At 36.9% G+C, this 26,183-nt stretch overlaps 2 protein-coding genes and 1 long non-coding RNA gene across 6 annotated transcripts; 2 read left to right on the forward strand and 1 right to left on the reverse strand.

The window, feature by feature from the left end:
• The first annotated feature begins 1,792 nt into the window (after positions 1-1,792).
• LOC147854203 (uncharacterized) lies at positions 1,793-5,946 on the forward strand. The gene is made up of 2 exons (XM_087331390.1): positions 1,793-2,878; positions 5,459-5,946. The coding sequence occupies exons 1-2, from the start codon at positions 1,820-1,822 to the stop codon at positions 5,522-5,524; spliced, it is 1,125 nt and encodes a 374-aa protein (XP_087187516.1). The 5' UTR covers positions 1,793-1,819; the 3' UTR covers positions 5,525-5,946.
• An 833-nt stretch (positions 5,947-6,779) lies between these two features.
• Positions 6,780-24,673, reverse strand: LOC147854204 (uncharacterized). Of its 4 annotated transcripts, XM_087331117.1 has the most exons (10): positions 22,838-22,900; positions 20,219-20,336; positions 19,461-19,641; positions 13,737-13,795; positions 13,467-13,659; positions 12,196-13,208; positions 11,989-12,114; positions 9,334-9,597; positions 8,499-8,555; positions 6,780-7,205 (listed from the first exon to the last, which is right to left on the reverse strand). In XM_087331117.1, the coding sequence occupies exons 2-10, from the start codon at positions 20,288-20,290 to the stop codon at positions 7,062-7,064; spliced, it is 2,109 nt and encodes a 702-aa protein (XP_087187243.1). In that variant the 5' UTR covers positions 20,291-20,336; positions 22,838-22,900; the 3' UTR covers positions 6,780-7,061. The 4 variants fall into 4 exon arrangements, with proteins under 4 accessions (XP_087187243.1, XP_087187241.1, XP_087187242.1 ...); XM_087331115.1 differs by lacking the exon at positions 22,838-22,900 and adding an exon at positions 24,465-24,673 and having other exon boundaries at positions 12,196-13,659; XM_087331116.1 differs by lacking the exon at positions 22,838-22,900 and adding an exon at positions 24,451-24,673 and having other exon boundaries at positions 12,196-13,659.
• On the forward strand, positions 7,676-8,393 carry LOC147854205 (uncharacterized). Its single transcript, XR_015531017.1, has 2 exons — positions 7,676-8,122; positions 8,219-8,393. It is a non-coding gene; the product is annotated as an uncharacterized LOC147854205 (long non-coding RNA).
• Positions 24,674-26,183: the final 1,510 nt, after the last annotated feature.

The following is a 26,183-nucleotide window of genomic DNA, read 5'->3' on the forward strand; positions in this document are numbered from 1 at the left end:
TAGAAGTTCGTCTATTTACCAAAATGGACATAGGGGTAGTTTGGTAAATTTGGAACTTCCAAGGGCATTCTGGTAAATAGGCAAACTTCCAGGGGTATCCTGGTACTTTTCCCTTGATTATATTGTAACATAACCCTAACCTTCATACATAGATGGGAAGAGTTCATTGCATTCTCTTTAAGCTCCATACATAAATTGGAAGAGTGCATTACGTTTTCTTTAGTTCGTCACATAATAGGTCATTTTGAACCCCTGTGTGACCCCACACACACACTCTCTCTCTCTCTCTCTCAAAGATCTTACAAGCATTTTGTGTCATATCACATGTGAAGTAGCAAAAGTTGTGATTGATACCTTTGTTGGTTGACATAAAATCCAACAAGAATAAATACATCAAAGGGAAGATGTGTATCGCTTTCACGTCGATAAAATCAAATGTATTCATTGATACGAACACATCGAGATTTGTTTGATTACCCAAGAACAATTACAAAGACAAGGAATGATTCAATGAAGGATCCATGGCCCCTGTCGAGTGTGAAGAAACTCGAGGGCATGTATCAAAATAAAAACCGAAAAGGCTCGGAATCGGCCTCCGAAGAAGAATATATGGATTGGGTTGGATTTTTAATTTGGTCATAACTATAAGAAAAGACATGTGCAAATTATAAGAGAGATTTTGTGTGTGTGGGTGTGTTAGTTACTGAGACTGGAGTGCAGGTTAGTTAGCTCAAAGCAAAAAGATGGTTTGATGGTTTTGTTTTAGATGGGATTGAGAGAGAGAGAGGCCATCCATCCATCCTTCCTTCCTTCCTTCCTTCCCATAGAAATCATATGACCTCTCAAAATTAGGTCAAACCCAGAAACTCAGAATAAAAAAGAAGGCTTTCTTTCTCTCTTCTTTTCTTTCTTGCTTTTGTTTCTTTTACAGTGGAGAAAATAAAGGAAACCAAACCCAGAAAACTTTAAGACAGGGACAACCAATACAGAACAGATTCAGACATCCACCCACCCATATACATATACTGTTATACATATGTATATATATACATACATATATTGATTTTATGTGTTTTTTTTTTATCTTTTAATCAGTCGGCTATGGCAGACAAAGAAGTTCTATACCATTATTCAAACTTGCTTACTCATTAACTCATACAAATACAGTTTTAAGAAAAGGGAAAAAGAAAACCCAGGTAAAGTATATTCTGCATAGATAAATCCTACTCATAAATAGCCTTTTTCCAAACTTCCTTTATGAGAGAGAGAGAGAGGGAGACAGACAGGGAGCTTGAATTTGAGTTTCCAAATTCCCACAAAAGATTTCGATGAGAAAGAACAACTGATTTGTTCCATCCTTTCCAAATTTGGATGCTTATCTAACTGTTTTTTTACACTAAAAAAGATTGTCTATGAGTTGCCTTAAATGTGTATGTGTGTGGATGTCATGGAAGCTTTCATTTGGATTGTTTTCTTTACTCATTCCTGATGATGATAGGACCCTCTGTCTAATCTCTCACTCCTTCACAATCAATCCCATCATATGTATATACATATCATATTCTTTTCACCACCATGTGTGTGAACCTCTTGTGGTGCTTCTTTTCTATCACTAATCATGTGTTGTATGACTAAATATCAAGTTAAAATCAATCTTTCCTACCTCCTTTGTCCTTTGTTTTCCATTGGTTTTTCGCCTTCTATCCTTGTCCATGTCACCTCACATTGTTTACCTTCGTCCAACGCGCCCTCATGCCACATGTGTCAAAAACGTTCTCATTCGTAAAATGTCTCGTATGCATGCAGGTGCAAACAAATTATGGTTGCCCCTTTAGCACGACAAGCGAGATCGGCTAATATTCTATGCGATGTTGGTGAGGAAACCATAACATCCCCAATATCTAGCTCTTATGTTCCTTTCAAATGGGAAGAAGCTCCAGGGAAGCCCATATGCAATGAAAGCACTCTAATTGAACATCATGACACCTCCAACAACCCCCTCCAATTGCCCCCAAGACTTCAATTGCAAACGGAAAGTCTCCTATGGAAAAAGAGTCACCAGAAGATTCCATTCAAAAGTCACCACTTCACGAAACTATATAAATCTATGCAGCGAGCTAGCAAGCGTAGACATTTCCAAATAATGTTCGGTGACAAAGATACTGCGCTAATTGATGATACCAATGAAAGTGATAATGAATTTGCTATTTCTATAGATAAGGTCTACCCATCTATACGAATATATGAAGATCTTGATGATGTGCTCAATCATTGTGACGATAGAGAAAGGAAATGGTGCTCACCACAACAAACCCTCAAGTCTCCTTTGTGGCATCCTCGTAAACTAGGGCAACGTGGATCTCATCACCGTGATAACGTTCATGAGAGGTTTAGTAAAGCACAGAAAACCTCTCACATACCAACTATAAATGAATCGCTTCCGACACTTACATGGACAAACTTCGACCCAAATGATGAGGACACACATAAAAGTAGCACGGGAAATGTAGCCTCCATGATGTTTAAAGACATCATCAAAAGGACCTATAAGTTTCAAAAGAAGAAAGATGTTAATGTAGACATTTGGTCACCCACTCTAGCCACTTACCTTTACAACCAACAAAAGATGGAGGAAGAGAGCAATCAATTTCCTTATATCTTGCAAAATAAATCATTTCCAATAAATGGTCATATGTATTACCGATCGAAAAGCCTAAAATGCTATTTTGAAGATCACCAAGAACCTCGTAAGGCTATACACAAATCAAGCTTGAGCTATGATGACAAATATGGACAATTTGACAATTCTATCAATACCAAAGGGAGCGAGCTCAAATGCAAGGGGAAATGCACTGTTTCGAAAACTATTCATATATTGGTAAGATCGTAAACTTTTTATAAACTTCATAAGTCCTAGATAAGATGATGACTTGGAATTCATTAGATTACATGCAAAAACTTAATGAAAGAAGTCTACTATAAGACGCAACACAATGTTTGAATGTCTTTAAACTCATAGAACATCCACACATATTTAGGTGTGATCATGTTGCAATATTCTCTAGCTAAACTCCTGTCATAACCTTTTCTTCTTGTTCCACCTAAATAGAATATACAATGACATAACAAGTGATTTTATTATGTTACATAATACTATATATTCATTTGAAGGCATGTTAACCAAGGTGAATGAAAGTTTAGTCATGGATTAGTAAGAGTTAGGTGGAGGGATATATGGAAGACACTACATGGGAGAGAAGAAAAGTAATTTAATGCTTGTGGAGGCTACATAAAAGATACAAATCATTTAAATGTTTGAGATCACAATAGGAAATGGCATTTCACCTCTCCTTATGTCACCACCTTGTGAACTAGGATGAAAAAAACTCAAGGAAGGTCATTCAATCTTCACATTATTGAATGGCATATCTAACCATACCACTATATTTCATTGGGCGATATTCTAAACACATCGTGTACCCAACTGGAAATTCTCAAATGTGTCAATGGTTTCTTTTAACCCTAATGTTGGAGTTTGTCTTCCTCCTATTGTCTATATTGTTTTAGGTGCGGAAGGTAATAACAACACAAACTTTACTTATTAACTCTTGACAAAATGCAACTACATAATAGGTGGAGTCTATGGTGATGTCGATAATGTGTTGTGGTCACGCAATCTTGCCATGGTTTTAACAATGTATCGATTCACTTTGATGCAATTTTTATGTGCACTTTGAGGATCCATTTGTGTGAACTAATATATCATTTTTTTCTTAGCCTCCCTCTCTAGAGATGTGGTCATTTATAATTTGCACTTTAGGACCCATTTCCCCTTTGTCTAGAAAAATAATTATTCTTTCTTTTTTCTTTTTTTTCTTTTTTTCTTTCCAAAAGAGAATATACTCCATTAGTTAAAATATACATGAACACGATCCCTTTCTCAAGTAGGCCGTGCCAAGATTATCCTAGCCTACATACGAGATCTCACTTATTTATCTTACACTTTTACATATGACTCAAGCCATCCTTTCAGATACATCACCTACCTTCACTATCCCACTTGCCATGTCTTTCACGCCCCTTGTTCCACTAATGGGAGGGGGAAACAACCATCTGGGTACATCATACTTCCATAGTATATCCATTCCATTTGTTGCGGCCATCGGTGTCGTACACCATCTTTTTCGAAAATTCAGCCTCATTAGGTCTGCAGCATCATTAGTACCATTAATCCGCTCATATTGAGCTCTTAGTGTAGTTATGAGTGTGTGCCAAATTAGCTTAATCGATTCAGCTAGAGGGCGTTTGTGTGCGGAAAATACCCTGGTACACCTTGTTGTCCATATATGCCATATAGTAATGGGGGCAAGCAACATCCAAAGATCTTCAAGTTTTTGATTTTGTACACAATAATTATTCTTTCTTAAGTTCTCCTTTGAGAAAGATATGCTTCACCAAACACATTGTCCTCTCTTTAGATCACAATATTTCGTTTATGCTCGTTGCCCCTTTGCTCACTTCACATTATTGATAAAGAGTCACCTACATAATCACAACACTCTCAATGAGTGTCCATACACGTCTTGGCATATAATTTTCTACCAACCAAGAGTCACCTACATAATCACAACACTCAATGAGTGTCCATACACGTCTTGGCATATAATTTTCTACCATTATAGTAATACAAGCAAATCTGATAGTATTAGATTAAGATTTCTAGATTTAGGTTTATTGACTATGTATAAACATAGCATTGTCCATTACTTAGGTGGATAAGAGGTGTAAATATGGAGGGTGTCAAAATGTTACGTTAAAAGTTCTTCAATCTGGGAAGATTTTTGCCAAAACAACACCTTCCGTTTTTTTTTTTTATTGTCTTATGTCACTGTCATGTTTCCAAACACTTTCACATTTCATAATTGCAACTTGCAAGCAAAAATTCCACAAAAAGACAAACTTGAGTGTTTCCACCAACTACATGAAAAATAATTTAGTACATATTCTTGCTTCATGGACAAAAGTATAACTTGAACTTTTGACGTGATATATGAATATTTGAATTGGAAATTTTTGTTTCATTACACTTGGTAGAATACTATCATTTCTTGGACAAAGTATAATTTGGACCTTCAAGGTAATATACATTGATTTGAATTGGAAATTTTTGTTTTACAATTGAGAACAAAAACTACTCGGAGACAAACTTCAATTCCAACAACTATAGGAAAAATATATAAGTACACATAGTAGCATGCTATTGTTTCATAGACAAAATATAATTTGAAACTTCAAGGTAATCTATGATGATTTGAATTGGAAATTTTTGTTTTAGTATCATATTTTCTGCCACTCTCTTTGCTTGAATAACCCAAACTATCAAAATTACTTGTTTATATACATCCATGGAGTTAGAGTGACTTTGATTTTGTATTTAACTTTTATGTTTTTGTCTTAGGTTTCCACAATAAAGACCATCTTTGTGGGGAGAGGATCTCATCAAGGGAGGATAATCATCAATTGACATTAAATAGTAGAATAACCTAAGGCTCCTTCATAGGGTATCCAAATGACAACACTGCGCATTAAATCTTGGAACTATTCAACCTTACAAACACATCTAATTGTTTAGAACCTTCGTGGTAGCACAAGCTAATGTCATTCATAAACTAAAACCTAAGGATGCCCACCGACCTTTTGACATAATCCATTGTCTATAGGGTATTAAATAATTGTTACAAACTAAGATCCAAATACTTGATTAAACATATCATATATACAAAAGTGCATAGGACTAAATAACCATGAATTGCTTGCATCCTTACATTTTATGTTATTGAATTGCAAGATAGAAATGGTGTATTGTACATATCGCTTCATTTCATAGCTAAGCCCTCTTTCACTTTTCAATCTCTTACAATTTGGATAGAGCTTGTTGTTACATAATCCATGCTTGATTCTCTTTGTAATAATCTAAATTTTGATTCAACAGCAATTGTCACTAAATTCCATTTTTTGTGTGTATTCTACAAAATGTTCACATAGCCTGAACTAGAAGCGAGAATACTTTTTGCCCTTATCTTCTAAATTCACCAACAAGATCTTCCAACTGATGAAATAAGAATCCAATGTCCTCTTGGTGGTAGAGGAGATTTTTAGTATCTATGTTTAGAGAGAAGTATCTTTCACAAATTATGTCTTAATGAGTATGGCGGGCCTATGGCCATTATATGTAGCCTAAATTTAAAGTGAGTCTGTTGAGCCAAGCAAAATATTTAGAGACATGTTTTAGTGTCTATAAAAATCCTTACTCCTAAAATATCTTCCATAAATTATGTGCTATTTAATATGGTCATTATATATAGCCTAAATTTAAGCGAGTCGTTGACCCAGGCACAAAATTTCACCATGTCATTTTTTTAAAAGCAAATTCAAATGACATAATTTACTGTATACTTTCATTCCTTAGCAGGCATTTCTCACATGGTGATACCTAGGACTACCAGCCATTCAAATGTGGTAAAACTGTAGGACTACATATTAGTCTTATATGAATTCCTCCACACGATCGTACTCTGAGGAATCGTAGGATAATTGAAAATTCTGAAGGGAAAACAATTCCTTAGAATAGATATCTTTCCCCTCCAGTTTGCTTACTTCAAACGTGAGCTGCAACAGCTAAATGCTAGAGGCAGAATTACTAGAAATAACATGATACCCTTTTACTACATCTTAAAAACCAGCTATACACCTAAAAAAGGCTGTGTGGTCTCCACACATTCAATACCCAAAAAGTATATGTATAGATATTTATAATTTTCATATGTACTAACCAAAACACTATCGCCAATCAACTTTACACCACAGTTGACTAAAGTGGACTGCAGAAAGGATTTCCACAGATCAATTATGGTAATTTAGGATGGCAGAAACAAAATATTTGGAGTATTGCAATATACCCCAACATAGCTCACTGGGGTACAAAGTTCCATTGGGAGTTATTGAAGTGTACATACAATGTACAAATACGAAACTCGGAAAATACATCATCCACAAACTAACTACTTCCCAGATGCCTTTCGTCTACTTTTGTGTCCATTCTTAGAACGCTGACCCCTTCGTGATGCTGTAAATAATTCATGTACCTGCATGAGAATGGCTCCAGGAAGATGTGAACCCAAATGCTTCCGTCTATTTTCGCCACGCTGAATAGAAAAGATGATGACATCAGCTGCAGTGAAATTAGAGATATGCAGCAAACATTCTGTAGTTGAAATAAAGTATGACAAACATTCTGCTCTTTTTAATAGAAACGAAGTCTTGATGAAACTTTGTGAATCATGAAAGTGTATTTGACCAGTATTTGAACAGTGCAATTTTAATGCTAAACAGATTCCCGCTATTTCAGTGCAGTCAACTTTATCTATTTTAGAGAATTTCATGTTTTACTAGCCACCGTAGCAGTGCCATTTTAATGCTAAACAAATTCCCACTATTTCAGTGCAACTGTTCACAAGGCATATAGTAACGTCTTAAAAATGGCCTATAAGACCAAACAAGAGATTACATCTTAAAATGTACTCTTGTCTTTGTAAACAATAAACGAAAATAAATGTACGGGACTAAAGAATCCTCTTATCTATACATGAACGATTCTTACATCAGATGGAAAGGGACGGAAAAGATTGAGTAATAGTTAGAGTAAGAGTACAAAAGGGATCAGTGTATACGATGGAGAAATAACCAAAATAAGGCAGAAAAAAACACGATTCTGAATGTGCAACTTCTGTATATGCCTGTTAATGCCTAACAAACTACCTCAGATTCAAACTACCATGAGAACTCAGAGGAATGTTTTGTTATGTTTGTCTCATGCTCGATCTCACATGTGATTTAACATAACAAACTATCGCAGGAAACGGGTAGGTCACTCCTCATCTCAGATAAAACATGTGATCAAAAGTCACCTCTCGCACGGCTGCCATCCATAGTAATAATCCACGCTCATTCTCTTTACTTTTTGTGTGGTGCTCTGGGATCTCCTCAACTCGGTCAATGTTATCATTGGAGAAATAATAATCGCACTACTTCTGCAGCAGCAGCAGGCCTCTATGCAGTAGCAGTAAGTCTCAATTTTCTTGATGAGAAGTAAAAACATCAATTTATCATTAATATTCGGTTTTGCAAGTCCAGCTTTGCATTTCACCCATTTTGTCAGCCAAAACATGTTCCACGTGTAATTGGTGAAACAATTAGTCAAGCATAAGCACCTCATGTGTCCCGCTAATATAAACCAGACACCTTTGTAATACTGAGCTACTAATCACAACAGCCAATTTGTATATCAATACAAACTACTTTCAAAAGGTAAATTTACAAAACCGCTACTTGTTAAGACAGATACCATACTACATAAAATCACATGTGTGTGCTGACTTTTCTTTTAATATTTATGTAGATAAGCAAAAAAATGTTAACAAATAGCAATACTCACATACCTGTAAGTTTAACTTATAATGCCTGTTGCTTGCTCTGACAAGATTCCTCCACTTTTGCTGCTAGCCAATAATCACAAACCATTAGCAGGATTCAGCCATTTGTACTTTCACTTAAGATCTGTTCATGAGCCCTTTAGTAAAACGTTTTTTGAGTAGCATACTACATAAAATCAACACCAATCCCCACAAAAGGCAGTACAAATCCATTCTCCTCCATTTTTATGGTAAGATAAATGCTGTTAATTTAATGCATACCAATAAATAATATTTAACATAAAGACACGAAACATGATTAATAACGCTACGACTATCAGGTTAATTATCACCATAATCTCCTGGGGCATACAATGCAAAGCTTCAAATATCAAGTCACACCTCTTCCAATATTGGATGAGTGCCTTGCATGTATCTAGAAACACAAAGGCTTCAAATAATTTGCCTCCATCCCAAACTATCATGGAAATTTTCCAGGTCAACTTTGTCTGATGCCTGATGAACCATCCTGGACGTTTATTACAGAAGGGAGCATATAAGAAAAGATATACTTCCGAGGACCTGGCAATTGAAATTCAAAGGCGTACAAAGGAACGCTGTTATCTACAACGAGATAAATTTATTGTTCGTTTTCAGGAACCAATTGGGCAATAATCTAGCTCATAAACTTTGTATCTTAATAGAAATATTTAAGCCAATAGAAAGTATGCTAAACCATATATCTTGCATCCATGGCACAAACTTGTCTAATAATCATAATTGAAAATAATACTGCATGGATAGATCACTAAACAATTCTGTCATCTGCAGATAAAAACAATGCAGTGGGATAGTGACTGACCTTTACGTCGGTGGAAGAGCGACCAGCAGCACCAGGGAATGAGAACTTCTTGATATCAACCCACTTCCCAATTCCACAATGAGTTACACCCTCCAAGAGTTTTACAACTTCTTTCACAGTCCAAGGATGAGCATATTTTCTTGATTTAGGATTTTTTTCACCTGGGACCCCATTTTTAGAAGAATTCCCTTCACTAAGTTTTGAAGCTGTTTCCACTATTTCCATATTATGCTGTGGTGACAATGATGATGCAGATGTAGCACCCTGATACAACCAATCAATTTCACCCTCTCTGTCTCTCCACATGGCATTTAGATCTGAGACATAGTCTCTACCACAATCTCTACGATCCTAGACTGTGCTAAAAATTTAGAAGCAAAAATAGATTGCAAAAAGAATAGCTAGTAAAAACTACAAAAAGTAACTAACGACAGTAGCTGAGGCAGAACAACTTCATGAAGTTGCAGTCACAACAAATAACAAAGGATTGTTTCATGATCACTATATAAAGAACAAATATACCGCATATGCTGAAAAGATCAAGCCAAAAGGATATATTCTGAATGCAATGAATCACAAAAGCAAATCTGATAATAGAATACTTGAAATTAGAAGGAAACTTCATTATTAAAGCTTAGAAAAAGATAAGCAATATGCTCTTTTTAATTTTGGAGATCATAAATAATTTCATGTAGCACAGTTCAATTTTCATTATGGTTGTAAATGATATACAAGGTTTTGCAATAAAGATCTCAACTACTCTCCTCAGATACACTTTGACATTTCCTCATATATCTTCACTGAATCTTTCTAGGAATATTTTTCTCACTTGTACAAGAATTATAATTTGATCTTTTCGCCTTTAAGCCACTTGGAAATTTTTAACCTGATCATACAGTTCAAGTGGTCAAAGTGCCCAATTTAATAAAATGATGTCCCAAAACCATTGATTTGGGGCTTAAAAATGCATGAGCTCTCTGTCCTTCTCCACTTACCTGCATATATACAATTTCAAGAGCCACATACTCAATTGTGGCTATTTCATACACTTGTTACACCAACCCTTCTCTATGGTGTAGAAACCAGGGAACCAAGTCTGGAGGCTAGTTAATACTATTGTTAGTGATTTGTTCTTATCTTCCATGTCTTATGAAGATAAAATTACAATATATCTGACTTGAGAATCTTACATGTACCGATAACAAGATTCTTTAGTCTCTTTTTATCTTTTTTACTTTTTTACTTAGTAAGATCTATTTATTTTGATTTGTTGTTCTCAAAGACGAGACACCACTTGACAACTAATCTCTTGTTTGGCCTTGTAGGCCATTTTGGCTGCTCTTGATTTGGAGCTCTACAAATGAATGTTTGCAGCGTTCTTGCATGGGATTTGCACACAAGTTTTGCTACTCCAGATAAAGAAAATCCAGTATGCAAGCTGAAAAAAAGTCTTTATGGGTTCAAACAGGCCCCTAGACAATGTCTTTACAAAGGCAGCCACACAGCCTTGTTTGTACCCCATCATTCTTGTGTTGTACATTGATGATATGCAGCTGGTAAGGAATGGGCATATTAAAGCTCTAAAACAGCAGCTGAATGATGCATTCTCAATGAAATATCTTGGTAATGCTGGGCACATTTTGGATACAAGCATTAAAACAATTGGCAACAGTGATTTCGTTCATTTTCACAAGAAAACTCCATTGAAAAAGTACATTGATGCAAAGGCAATAACTTAGTGTGCCACTACATCCTCATTTTGGGCTTATGAAGATGATGACGCAGCTAGCTATATGAGAGGTGTTTGTTATGCATCATCTTGTGGGTCGCTCATGTGCCCTGGTTTCTACAAGACCAGATATTGCTCATGCAGTGGGAGTTGTGAGCCAGCTTATGGCTAATCCTAGTGATGCGCATTGAGATATTGTCAAACAAATACAGAGACAAAATGTTTGGGTTCTGCAACTGAAATTGCAGGGAGAAGGTGCCTCAAATCCATGTAACTCCACTAGTGACAAAATTTATACATTGGCAGGGGGTGCAATTTCATGGTGCTTTAGACTTCAGAGGATAGTTGCACTATCTACTGCAAAGGCTGATAATATTTCAGATACTACAGCTTCCAAAGAAGCCATATGGTTTTAACGCCTATTCAAACCTGCTGACTCTATCCACTTTTAACTTGTTCACACTGTCTGCTTTAATAACTTTAAGCACATGGTTATCCTAGATTTGGGGTCAAAACCTGTATGAGGTCAATGTCTCTCTCATGTTGCATGAGCCATCTTTCTATCACTCACTCATCTATACCCGGTTTATCTGGGCACACCACCCCCATTCACAATATTTGTTATAAAGACATGAAGTTGATGATACACAAAATTGTCTCTGAAACAATGATGCCCTGAAACACTCTTGAAGGTCCTAAGCATTCCTGAAATATCACATAATGTCATTTCAGGAACCTACCCATGGATAGATGGATACATCCATGTCAGGAAAGGTGATCATATTATTGTGCATATGAAGGTTTGATCTCAATTACAAATAAGAGAAACGATAGAGAACACGAATCAAAGCCTGTAAAATACTGTGTAACAAAGCTTTCTAGGAGCCACAGAAGAAAGTCACATAAACAAGAAGAGTATATCATACCGACGTCTGAGTAGGAAGTGGCTTTATTTTGATTTTGATATGTGTTGATTTCACACTCAGCCTTGCAGTACGTACTGAGATGGCCTTGCGAACAAGTTGTGCCGCTCTTCCAGATGACTTGGTATTCTATTCACCAGAGAGAAACATAAGTCAATCAAAGATATTGAACAGAAATTTTAGAAATCAAGAATCCATTATATCCACCACCTTTCGGTTCTTTCTTGCTTGCCCTCTTCTTTTATAGGAAGATGGGGGTTTTATCTCAGGTATCTCTATATTATCTACAGCACTCTGCACTCCTTCATCCTCCAATGAAATGTTTGTTTCATTTATTTCTTGATTATCATCTTTTAATGCAGAAGAAAATAAACCTGTATACATCCCATCGCTCATATTACACGCAGCAAGCTCCTCAATGTATCTTCTTGTAGGTTTGCGCTTCCTTTTCCCTTTGTTTTCTGATGACTTTACTTCATCAGACTTACCCATATTTCCTGAATCTTCAGAAGTAACAATCTGACTATTTTTCTTATTCTTGGGAAGTTCATGTGATACAACAGATTCAAGAGATTCTGAAGACTTCCTTTTAGATCCTTTCTTTGACACAACTGATTTTGGACCCACTTTCAAGGAGAAAGCTGTATCTGGCAATCTGTTTGTACCACTTCGTGTTCTTGAAGCTGTAGGCGCCCTTGCAGAATCAAGCATAGTATTTCCATTTTGATTATCATAATCCGTAGTGAAGTGATTTTTATTTTTGAGCCTGGGAAGTTTATCTGATACAACAGATTTATAAAAGTTTCTTTTGTGCCCTTTCTTTTTAACAATAGTTTTTGAGCTCTCTTTCAATGAGAAATCAGTATCAGGCAACCTGTTTGTATCATTTTGTGTTGTTTCCACAGAAATTGTCCCTGCAGTTGGAGATGTAGGAGTCCTTGCAGAGACAACAATGGCCTCTGCATGAACAAGCATAGAGTTTCCATTTCCGTTATCACTAGATGTAGAATCCTTATTATGTTGCTTGTGCTCCGGATGTTCATGCAATACAATAGATTCTGCAGAATTTCTTTCATATCCTTTATTTGTCACAATAGATTCTGAACCCACATTCAAGGAAAAACCTGTGTCACACAACCTGTTTGCACCAGTTTGTGTTGTTCCCACACCAATTGTTTCTACAGGTGGGGATATAGAAACCCTTGCAGAATCAAATGTAGTCTCTGCACGGACAAGCAAAGAAATATCATTTCCATTATCACTATTTGTAGTTTCAAGTGCATCTTCCAAACCCATTGTGATTCTTTCCTTCAACCACAACTTGTCTTTCATAACTGCATGTTGACCAAGAGTTGTCCTAAATGCTTCATGCAGTTCTCGAATAGATAATTTATCTAAGCTAATATCCCCTTCAAACAAATCAAGTTTTGCATTCTTCATAATATAATCATCATGACCAGGCTTTTCAAGAAGAAAACTACCACGAGAGTGACTTGGCCAGCTATCCATATTTGCGCCCGAAGGACTTCGAAGTTCCATGCACGCCTCTACCTTTATGTTTGTATCCAAATTGGATTCCCATTTACAATTGGATGGTTGGTGCTGCTCAAGATAATCTACTGAAGCATTCTTCATCTGTTCTTCATCCAATTTATGCAGCAATGCATCAAGAAACTACAATGCAGAAAAACTCAACGTTACAACTCTAAAGCAAGATCTGGATACCACAAACCTTTTCATATTTAGCTTACCATTAACTGGGCAAGAAGCTTTTGTTTACTTGCTTCAGGCAAATCTAAACACTTCGGCCCTGGAATAAATAAAAAGAATGAGGAATGACATATAACAATAAAAACACAATAGAAACAACTGCAACTAGCATAGATTGCCACAAGGGTCAGTATTTAGATTTCACTGTGCAGGTAGGTCCCAGTTGGCAATTGGCATAGTAGTGGTACATTAGATATGTGGGATTTATATAGATGAATTACTAATATATAATGACTTGTCACAATGAACAAGATCAGATGCTTTGACATGTTACGAACCCAAAAGAGGTGTCCACACAATTGAATACTGATGAATTCTCCATCCCTTCTACCCAAGATAGAGGGTTCATTATCTCTGCTAGACTTTCAGCTTCGCAACAGGTCATGCATATCTAGCGCTTTAAGGAGAAGGATTGATGCCAAAAAGGATGTACATCTGAACAATGGAATTGGGCGTGCTAATGCAATTCACTTTGAAGATGGTTGACATGTATATTTGTGGAAAATACGGTGGCATGCTTGATGTGGAGCATACAATGGTGTGCCTCTCAAGAGGAAGACACATATGGGTTGTCAAACTATTGCAGCATGTTATGATACAAGGAGACAATTGCGATGAGTAGGGATTTGTGCACATCAACAAGCAAGAGCAGGCTTCCAACACTTTGTGAGTAAAGGTTAATAGGTTGACTTGCTTCCCAAGGAAACTAGCTCCTTTTGGAGAGTAACGAACTGTGTGATTTGATCCATGATGTTTAGCATGTCATGAATCTTGGGGTTTGCTAGTTGACTCTCAACAGCTATCGTTTGAGCATGATTAGCAGCTCTATACCTGCTTTTCATGGTTGTCTCTTCATCTTTATCTTGAAACTGACAAGTAATCGTAAGTTTAATTTTAAACACGAGGAAAGCATGAGCACGAGAACCCTTATCTAGCCAAGCTTCAATCTCAGCTTTAGATGAACAAGCAACTCATGTGGTTGAAGAAGGTGAAGTTACCAGTGGTTTCTTTTCACTGTCGTTGACTACATTCCATAGACGATGGTACTGTATCAAGGTCTTTATCTGCAATTGCTATCCAAGTAATTGTTCCCATCCAAGATGGACATTTTCGGTAATTGGGGAATGTTTGACGAAACAACTGAATTGTTTACAGCAGCTATAAGTAGATCCTCAGGTCTTTCCACTCCTCCCTATATTCTAGGTAAGGCTCAGATGAGGGAAAAAGAAGAACCTCCTCTGTAGGTTGAAAGGGTGGTTGCTAAGAGAACCTCCTCTTTAGGATGAGAAGGCGGGCTGCAAAGAAAAGAAAACTACTCTTAAGGGCGGGAGGGTGGAAGAAAAGAAGATATGATTGTGTACTATTTGGTGAAACATCAGGCTGAGGCTATGGAGACCTCACAGCTCTGAACCATGTGAGAAAAGCTGTTAATAGCAGCTTCGGAAAAGTTGGAAGAGAAAAACAGACAAAACCAAGCTGTGAGAAGGCTGTTAGACAGCAGTTGCAAAAAAAATAAAGACACAGCCAAAGAGCAGAGCCTGTTTGTGAGTAGCAGCGGAAAAGTAAAGTTCTTATATAACAGGCTGGTATAGCTTATTTGTATAAATTTGGGGGACGTGGGTGAAGTGGTTGTTTGGTAGCTAAGTGACTTTTGTACTACCAAACAAGTATAGGAAATTGTAAAATATGCAGGCATCTTAGACTAACTCTCACACAGCAAGATCACTAGAAACTCGAGGAAAAATCAGTAGATTAGGAAAAACGAGCTTTGATTACAAAGATGTAGAATGGTTTATATAACCAGTATCTACATGTAGGTAGAAACCCAACGGTCACTTAATTAGGTTCACATTATTCTAACTATATGCAAACCTAACAATTACTTAACTAGGTTCATACTATTCCAAGTATGTTCACACCCAACAGTTACTTAACTAGGTTCACACTATTATAACTATGTTCACACCAAAACTTTCATAGGATACACATTAAGTGTAAGAAACCCCCCTAAAGTGAATGGTGTGAACTTGAATGTCGTCACTATCCAGGCGTTGGATGAATGCCCAATTCCTTGCGAAAATATTCAAACGTTTCTCTTTATAGAGCCATGGTGAAAATGTCTGCAACATTTTCATATGAGTTGGTACATAGACCAATTTTATCTCTTTAGCATGGAACTGCTCCCTCACATAATGATAGTGCACCTCAATGTGTTTTGTTAGAGCATAGAAGATGGGATTTCTTACAATATCTAAGGCACTTTGACTATCTGTAAATATACAAGTAGGAGATGGTTGCTCAAGTGACAAATCAGACAATAATCTCTTGAGCCAAAAACACTATTGTAGCGTTGAATGTTGCTCTTTATTCAGCTTCAAAACTTGATGTTGCCACTGTTGGCTGCTTCTTGCTGAGCCAGGAAACACAAGAATTGCCAAGCATGAATCAATTGCCACTACATGAGACGAGCGTCATAGCAGCCAGCCCAATCACTATCAGTGAAGGCTGTTAATGTAGATGAATTGACTTCTCCATAGGAGAGGCTGAAATCCATACTGCCTTTGAGGTAAACGGAAAACTCTCTTGGCTGCTTGCCAATGCTTGTTCTAGGGCTGTGCAATAAACCTGCATAATTGCGAAACTACATATTGAATGTTAGGTCACGTGTTGAACAAAAATATCAAACAGCCTACAACTTGCTGGTATAAGAGTACATCAGTTGGTTCTCCTTTGTCTTGATATGAAAATTTGAAACCTGCTTCTACAAGAGTGGAGTTTGGCTTACACTCTTCAAACCTGAATCGTTGTAGAAGCTTCTCGATGTACTTTCGTTCACTAAAAAATATGCCCCCCTCAACAATAATAAATTGAATGTTGAGATAGTAATGGAGATAACCAAGATCTATAAGTTCAAATGTCTTACTAAAATCAGCTTTGAAATCTGTGGTTTCTTGCTCATTAGGTCCTGTCATTAGCAAATCATCAACATAAAGCACAACAATTAGTTATTTTTTGCCATCCTTTCGGACATAAAGAGTGCTTTCAGTTGGTCTGTTCACAAAACCGAGTTGAAGAAGATGAGCATGGATGCTTGCATTCCACGCTCGAGGTGCTTGCTTCAAGCCATATAAACCTTTAAGTAGCCTGCAAACTTTAGTGTCTACACCTTTAATGACAAAACCCAGAGGTTGAGTTACAGAAATCTCTTCTTCTAAATCTCCATTTAAGAAGGCGGTTATAATGTCTAATTGGTGAACCTTCCATCCTTTATTTGCTCTTGTAGCAATTTTAGCTCTCATTGTAGTCATCCTTGAAGTGGGGGCGAAGGTTTCTTCTTAGTCTATCCCTTTTTTTGGGAATAGACTTTTGCTACAAGCCTTGCTTTAAAACGATCGAGGCTACAATCTCCATTACACTTCAGTTTATAAATCCACTTTGTAGCAATTGCTTTTCTACCTTTAGGTAGATCACATAACTCCCAAGAGTTGTTCTTGTAGATGGACTCAAGTTCTGATTTCATGGTTTCAACCCAATGGTCATGTGCTAAAGTTTTGATTGCCTTGTTAAGAACATGATCTACATAATGCACTTCAGCTTGCTGATTGCTTGACTTGGTTTTACCTTGAAGAGGAGATATACCAGTCATTTCAAAGAAGGCTTCGGTCCATTCCACAAGGTAAATGAATACTAGGACGATCTATGCTTGGGACTGTTATTTGTAGACATCATGAGACTTAGAAACGTTGTTGGACAACAATGCAGTCACAAAACCTCATCAGCAAAGATCTACCAAAACCTTCTTTAGCTCCAGCAGTCCTCGTTCTACAAGTCAACGAAGGGCTACACAAGTGAAGTTTCAACCACAAAATAGACATGTGTGCTGCACAGGTCATTTCTATCAGTACCAAAACCTCGTCACCCTTGTTATCTACAAATCCTAGCGATGATCACCCAACACTAAATGTGCTTCCCTCAATCGGAAACCTCTCCAACCTGGGATGGTCCATGTTAGAGATCATTTGAAAACATAAGTTTCAGATCAGCTAAGCTCATGTTTCAGTGCTTATCTAATAAGAATCTGGTATATTAGGGAATTTTACTACTTTAATTATATTAAGTTTAGTTTTTTGTTCTCAAACAGGAGACGGGATTTTATATCACATAGGATATTTTGGCCTCATAAAAGACATTAATATATCTTTATTTCCTTCTAGCCTGGCGTGTGAGATGTCTCTTTTTTAAACAAGCAAGGCACTGTTCAAGTACCACACACAAACTTTCCAATGAGAAACTTAATTCTCATGCTATCAACCATCCTACTAATCATTGCACACAATGCCAAAAGGTGCTAAATATTGTATGTGGAGCTATGAAGATATGTATCCCGGAGCAGCACGCATCCGAGGGACACAAAAGTCTGTGAATGCACCATTGGCCCATATCAGGCACATGTGAAGTATTTGTCTACAAGGATCACTAGTCGATATGGCATGCTCAACCTCTATCAGCAAACATATAAAACCACATGTAATGTCATACTCCATAGCAACATACACAGATGCAGATTAGCAAGCATGACAAGAGAAGTATTATATGAGCATCTGCTCTGCAAGTTGCTGCCATTCAGGAATCAGAGCCACAAACCAAAGGATTCAAAATTAGTGGGTGGCAGACATACTACTCATAAAAGGATGGGGTTTGAGGGATCAAATTACCACCTATGAGATTGCCATCATTCCGTAGCAACACATGAAAGATAGGAGAAGGGAGTGGACTGCAGCTGAAAAAGTGTTGCTCTGTTGACTGACAGGGAACATATTAGTTCCATAAAGAGTTTCCAAGGATCTTCTCCTGGTAACATATCTCTCATACGCAATTTAACCCCACAAAGCTTGAAATTACATCTGAGAATTAATGACACCCAAGCCACCATTGTGGCAAGGAAGAACAATTGTATGCCAAGCAACTAGTGCATGTGTGTCCCGTTTAACCCACTAAGCTTGATTTCGCTTCTGGGGAAGGCAAAACGATGGCATGCAAAGCAACAATGCGTTTGTGGGCCATCACTGCCATACCACAGATAGTTCCAGATTAAGTGTTGAAGCTGGGACATGGTCCTCAAAGCAAATATGAGGCCCAATAGAACATGTGTTAATTTTGTGGGCCATCACTGCCATCATATTGATAGTTCCAGATTAAGTGTGGAAGCTGGGACATGGTCCTCGAAGCAAATGTGAGGCCTTGCTAAGGGTCTCTGCAAGGGATAAAAGTGTTGCTCATCAAATGGTGTACATTTTCGCCATTCCACATTTCAGCCCATCTGAAAATTCTTCAATCGTCTCTAAACATTGTTCATTAATGTCATACAGCATCATCCTATGCAAGTGTTAATGATCTACTAACACTCTTACCTCTCCCAGATTTATTTATTTTTTCTACACCCACTGTCATTATGTCACTGCACTTTGACTGTGGCTGAGCATTACATGGATGTATTCTTTGGTGTCACAGGTCACTTCTTTTTTAAGGCATTTATATTCTCTATTACCAAAGGGATCACTATGTGTATATTCGCAATATAATTTTACACAACATTTATAATTTCAGCTAAGAAGATAACCTAAGATTTTAGGGAGTAATTTAGAGCTAAAAAACTATTATTTATATTATAACAAATGCTATTAAAAATGAGTTGGCAACAATACCTACTGAGCTTTTCTCCTTCAAAGTCAAATTGTCCGGCTTATTTATGATGCAGCTATGCTTGAGGTCTAATTGGATTTCCAGGGGATCAGTAACATGTACAGGTGATTTCCCTTCCATAAGTGACTCCATCTCCATCACTTCGTTCTCAGAAGCTGGAACAATTGTCCCATCCTCTTCAACCTGCAAAGACCACACCAAACAAACGCACATTAAATCTTATAAAATCATTGTAAATTTGAAAAGAACACAATAAACCTGGCTCGAGCATTATTGATCTTTGCAAAGAGTATGCCACATAGATCATCTTTGGATGTTAATCATGCTCCAATGTCCAATGAGATCATCATTAGGTTTCTTTAACCCTTATTTAGTTCACATCATTCCAAAACATATATTTCTATAGAGAAACTAAGGTCAATCATAGATTTGATTTGAAGTTTCCCTTTATAATTTTATGACATATAACAATAAAGAAGTCAAGAAAAGACAATGGACAAATTTTTCGTCACCTCCATATGCATAACGATATTAGATGATCCTATCCACTCATGAGTTCCCCAAGCAGAAAAAAAACACTCATAATCACCATAAGATTCAGGCTCTCTTAACAGATTAATTCATCTGATCAATGGAAAAGAAAGGAAAACAAACTCTCTAAGTTTTGAGTTCAAGCAACTTCCCAATGAGTGAGAAGCAATTAATCATCGACTCTTTGGCAGAAAGTTCTGTAAACAAACTGCAGAAAGAGGTAACACACCCGAACTAACTTATATACTAATCGATCTGTTGCATCCAGTAAAGCTTCTTCCCAATACTCCAAGAAAGCCATAAGCAAAATGTCCAAGGAAATATTTCCACCTTAGCTGCTCATATTCCTAAACAGTTTCAAAAGCATCAAAAAATTCAGTTACTTGAGACAAAGCGTTGGGATATATTGCATAATTCACTATAAAACATGCAAAACATTATCATACGCAGGTTAAATCATGTGTCAGAGAGATTAATGCCACATATTCTCAAAATAGTTAAATTATTAGCAAGTGATTTGTAATACAGTGTAAACTAAGTGTTGAAACTTAGGAAGAATGGCATTAATGGATAGTGATTTCATAGTACAGGGGAAAACTAAAAGTTACTAGCTTAGGTTCAACCAATATGTTGGAACTTAGGTTGGATAGCATTAACAGTTGTTGGTTTCATATACTACAGGGCACACCTAATAGTTAAACATTGTGGCATTGGTACGAAACCTTGCTAAATGTCTCTACCATGCGTCGAAATTTGGTGTGCAGATGGGTCACCCAAAGGGCTATGCTCACAAGCATAGACCTGACTCCTGACTGAGAGTCTTTTACTTCTGATAGATAGTGTGAAATGCACAGCTTAACAAACAGTTCAGAAATTAGCACAAATCTATGCAAGCATAAATGACTAACTATAAGTTTAATTTTCACCAACTTTGATTTCTGTCAAGAAACTAAATGGATAAAATCCTAAAATCATCAAGATGCAACCTCTTCCTATAGGACTTTTCCGATAATTGTGCTCAAAATGACAATACCAGTCTTCCGTGTTTATATGGGATTCTTTGACTTGCATGTCAGATGGTGTTTAGGTTTCAGACATGCTGCTGGCTAAAGACCCTCATTCAAGTCTGGAGTAACATTAGACAGGGGGAACTTTTAATCATCTACTAGAGCATCTGTATTTATTGCTAGGAATACGTTTTTGCCAAGAACTCATGTTATTATTTATCCAATTGCTCTGTGGAACATAGGGTAGAGTTGTTTTGTGGTTTAAATTATTCCTTCCCGTTACAAGAGCAGAATCCTCCACAAAATCCAACTTTGGAAATAATTCTGTTAAAGTTGCTGCATCTGATCTCCGATCTCTATGCATATGGATTATCTTACATGAATGCATTCCAGAATTGGCTTTGAAATATCAGAGCCTGATTAAAGTCTCTTCCCACTTTCCTTGTACTGTACCTTATCAATTTCTTCTAGCTTGAGCTCTTAGCGCATTTGTATGGATGATATCATTCCTCATCCAAGCTGTAACTAACCTTATGCACCACCTCCTCATTAATTTGGCCTGGTTTGAGAGTGAACACTGGAAAACACAACTTGGCTGTTTAATGGCGTACCCCTAGCTAACAATCTCAATTACTGTTTGGATGAGTTTGTACCTCATGAGTTTAACACCACTCAAGAATGGTAAAAAGATCAGAACCAGAATACTTCTTGGGAGAGAAAAAGGTGGCATACAAACACTCCTTCACATATGTAGGAGTAACATTCACAGGGCCGAGGTTCTCCTTAAGGGAGGCTGCTGGTGCTCAACTTTCTTGTGGATATGCACCTCGAGACACAATGTGCACATTTGCAGTTCCAAGAGCTAAACTAAATTGTAGCTATTTGACATACTTGTGACGCCAACTCCTCTATGGAGTAGAAATGTGGGGACCGAGTCTAAACAAGGGAAATAACTGGAAAAATTTAGAGAGATCTACCTTTAGTCGCAACGATTGCCCACATGATATGGAATGAAGCATCGGTACCCCATGTTATAATCTGGGCACTATAATTATCGTGGCACTATTCTCATCAGTGACCTATATCCACAGCTTTGGGAATTCCCTAAATGAAGGTACTCAGGGTTGGCACTTATGTCATCAAAACAACTTGCTGAACATGGAGACATTCATTGTTGGTACGTTGAAATGTAACAATGGTTCGAGTCACATGGCATAAGCATAAATGCTCCACCCCCCATTCCAAAATAGCTTGGATTGTCCTCATCTAGACATGACTAAAGTGGAAAAGAATAGAATGATCTGAACTGGTATTATTAACTTGGAAAACAATATAACATGGATCAGCCCCAAGTGGTAGGAAGATGCCCCACTATAAGACACTTTTTGCACACATTGGAGGATGGATTTTTCATCAGGACATCTTATATGGACATATGTCTATCCTATGCGCTGAAGAGTGTGATAGGGCAGCAGTGAACTTCATCACATCCATTAGAAATTGAGGTAGGCAGACATGCACAAATACCTTTAGAAGCCAGAGTTTTCCAATTGCGTCATCAGGGAGTGGAAACTGAAGAGCATTATGTTTTTCATTGTAGTGTTTTTTTATGAAATAAGAGGGAGATACCATAGCCTCTTTCTACACAAGGTAATGGAATATGAGGACAGACAGTGCTTGGGACTTTTCTTCCTAGAACACAAGAGACATAGGGAAAAGTTGTTGAAGGACAACCATGCAACCAGAAGAAAGAAAAATCACAACTCTCTTAAGCCCCATCACTCTTACTCATGCTACAAAATAATCAAGGGCACACAAATGGGCTCTTGATCATGACATACCAAAGGTGCTACAATAGATTGGGCAATGGAAACCTGCCACTGCAAGTGCTTCTCGCTTCGGAGCCTCTCCATTCTGGATCGACCTATGCTAGAGTTCTGTCGCAGACAGAAATTACAATATATCTTATTTGAGAATCTTACATGTACCAATAACAAGATTCTTTAGTCACTTTTTATCTTATTTACTTTTTTTACTTGGTAACATTTATTTTGGTTTGTCATCTAAGTCGAGAGGTTTGTCGTCTAAAGTCGAGACAAGACTTAATATGTAATATTTTCTTTGGTCTTATAGCCCATTTTCGCCTCTTAAAATATGTTAATATATTTTTCTTTCTAGTTGAAGTTTCTCGATCATATGGATGAAATCTGTATTGATTTTTCCAAGTTTCCAAGCTTACAATGTGCACACCTGCAGATTGCCAAAAATAAAAGTGAAGAATAAACTGTTTTCATGCTCCATTAAATGTCTAGGAAAATCACTGAGCATTGTACTTTGCCTGTGGCCTTAACAAAGTGTGCATTTGGCTGTTCCAGATGTCCAAAGTTCAAGCATCTATTTCATTGCAGCAACGTCATTTAGAGCCTGCTTATCCAAGCATCTATAATTAAAACATTACTCTTTGCAATGATTGTAACTTTTTGAATACGAATTCATCTCTTTGACTGCACCAAGGTTTCTCTTGGACAAAACATTCAGGGTTTTAGCATGGAAAATTAGTTCTTCACTTTGAGTCTTTTCCAATTATGGGAGGACCACCCCAATATTTATTTATTTTGAGGATATGTTTAGCAATTAGCTGTTTTACTATGAAGGCTTCCAGTGCACAAAATTTAAGCTTTTTTCTGATTCTTTTCTCTGCAAATTGGGGTTTTTCTGCTAGACGCAATAGGAAAATGGAACGGGATAATCTTAATAATTGTTGCTAGCAACAGACATTCCCGCATAGACACATTTTTACCACAGTTTTTTATGCATTTTTGACGACCTATTAAGTAAAAGTGCATCAAAAGCTCTGGACCTTCTTTTAATACATAATATAATGTTAATACCACAGTTTGCACAATTGAATCAAACTGCAGTTCTGCTGCAAAGATTGTTATTGAATTCTGATCTTACAAAGAGGAAGTTATTTTACACGGTCCTCCTAATGCTATAGTTGCTGTTTTCAAAGCTAGATTTTGTTACAGAATACGATGATAGTAGAAAGTTTGCAAAATTGAATGAAATAGCAGTTTGCTGAGAAGCTTACTGCTGAATTCTGATATTATATGTAGGAGACAAAAGTTCTTAATATCAGACTTTCACATTTTGCAGAGTTGAATCAAAAAGTCGTTCAGCTGAGATAGATTTTCTTATCCAACTTTCTTTTACAAACGGCTGAAGGGTGGACAGGTTTCTTGCAGACTGCGATGCCAGTACCATAGTTTTCAGAATCGAATGGACCACTGAGTTTTTCCACGGAAGATTACTGATCTTTCTTAACTGGAGACATAAAATGTTTTCCTATCAAAGTTTCGCTACTGTTTCAGACGGCACAAGTTTACAATGTAATGCTAGTACTACAGTGTGCAGAATTGAAAACGAAACAGAAATTCTCCCTAGAAGATTTTACAGTGTATTTCATACCTGGAGCTTTCCTTTTAGTCTTTGTCAGACTTCCGTTAGCTAATGTTGTGGCGACTGTCTAGAATTAAGTAGGAGCGGTCTTCCTGAACAAGAAGCTCATAAGAACAAGAGGAAGAGCAGAAAGGAGGTTAGAGAGGAGGAGGAGGAGGAGCTATGGCATCTGGAGCAGGCGATGGGGGACATGAAAGGAGAAAGAAAGAAAGGCAGGAAGGTTTAACACAGGGTTTTTGGTCGTATGTAATTTCCGTCTCTTTTTTCTTTTTTTTCTTTTTTTCTTTTTTTCTTTTTTTCTTTTTTCTTTTTTCTTTTTTCTTTTTTTCTTTTTTCTTTTTTCTTTTTTCTTTTTTCTTTTTTCTTTTTTCTTTTTTCTTTTTCTTCTAATGCTTTTCTCTTTTTTCTTTTTTCTTTTTTCTTTTTTCTTTTTTTTATGAAGTTGATAATGTAATTTCTATCTATTTGCAAAACTATCACCTTGAGAAAAAGGCTACATTGCATATGGCCTGATTCACATGGCCCCCAACCTTATTGTTAGGACAACACTTCACACTTTGGTTGTGTAGCAGAATCTTAGGCATGCTATATATATCTTCTTCGTGAATACTTCCACATATACTAGTATGTCCAATGTCACGTGATCATGTTCGCGGACAACCCTAATCCTTATCCTACCCCCCCCCCCCCCCAAATACACAACACATACATACAAAAGAAAAGGAATGTTTTCATCCCTGAAAACAAAGTTACAAACTAAAGGGAATCAACATTGTATTGTCATGTCAAGCATTTAGGTTAGGGATTGGTACGAATTGTTTACTCATAAATTTATGATGAGTTATGACACTAGCGTGCATGACGACTCGGGCGGGAGCATCATGAGACAAGAAATTAATATCGAAAATGATGGTATGTGGTATTATTGTAAACTCAATCTTATGCCTATTTTATTTTCCAATGTGAAAGCTTTACCCCGCTGGTAATAAGTTCTAGATCATAGCCGACGAATAAATTAATACCAAGTACCCAATGTGAAGGATCTAGCGTTGAGACCAAATTTATACAACTATTACTTAGGCCCAAAAGCCCACAAAAGTAAAGATTTTATTCCATCATCTCAAGGTTGAAATATGCTCAAGTTCTTATTCCATTTGTCGTATATTTATAGAATGTCATGGCCCCTTGACAAAATTAAACTCATACGGAAATTTTGACCAAGTGTTAGTGCCACTTGACATTTCATTTACCACTTTCTAAAATTTCAGCAATTTAACAACTAGTTGTCATGTCTTTCTAGGTGCGTGATCTCGATAAATCACCTTGTGACTTACGGTTTTGATAATAAAAAAGAGAGAGAATACATCCCTTCCAAGTATTTCTTTGTGAGGGTTCTTTCACCATTGGAGTCGCTGAATTGTTCTACATCTACATGAATTTTATATCCAAGACAAAACACAAACAAATATACCATGATCACCTCCAAATAAATTTATGAAATTGATCAAACTTGAAAGTAATTCTTAAAGGGGTCCCTCTCACCACTGAGGTCACTTTTAGTTGCTCCAAAATAATTCGTGTCTTTATTAGTGAGCAATGAGCAAATGTTCACATGATCAAGGGGTCCAAGTTAAGTTATGAAAGAATTGTCACTGCAAAAATTACATGAAAACCTATTATAAACACATGTTGGATCATGCATCATATTTGTGGTTTACATGCATTGGA

The sequence above is a fragment of the Azolla caroliniana genome, unplaced genomic scaffold, assembly GCF_043228905.1.
Source record: "Azolla caroliniana isolate FFs.n. ecotype wild unplaced genomic scaffold, voAzoCaro1.0.p SCAF_15, whole genome shotgun sequence".
NCBI lineage: Eukaryota > Viridiplantae > Streptophyta > Polypodiopsida > Salviniales > Salviniaceae > Azolla > Azolla caroliniana.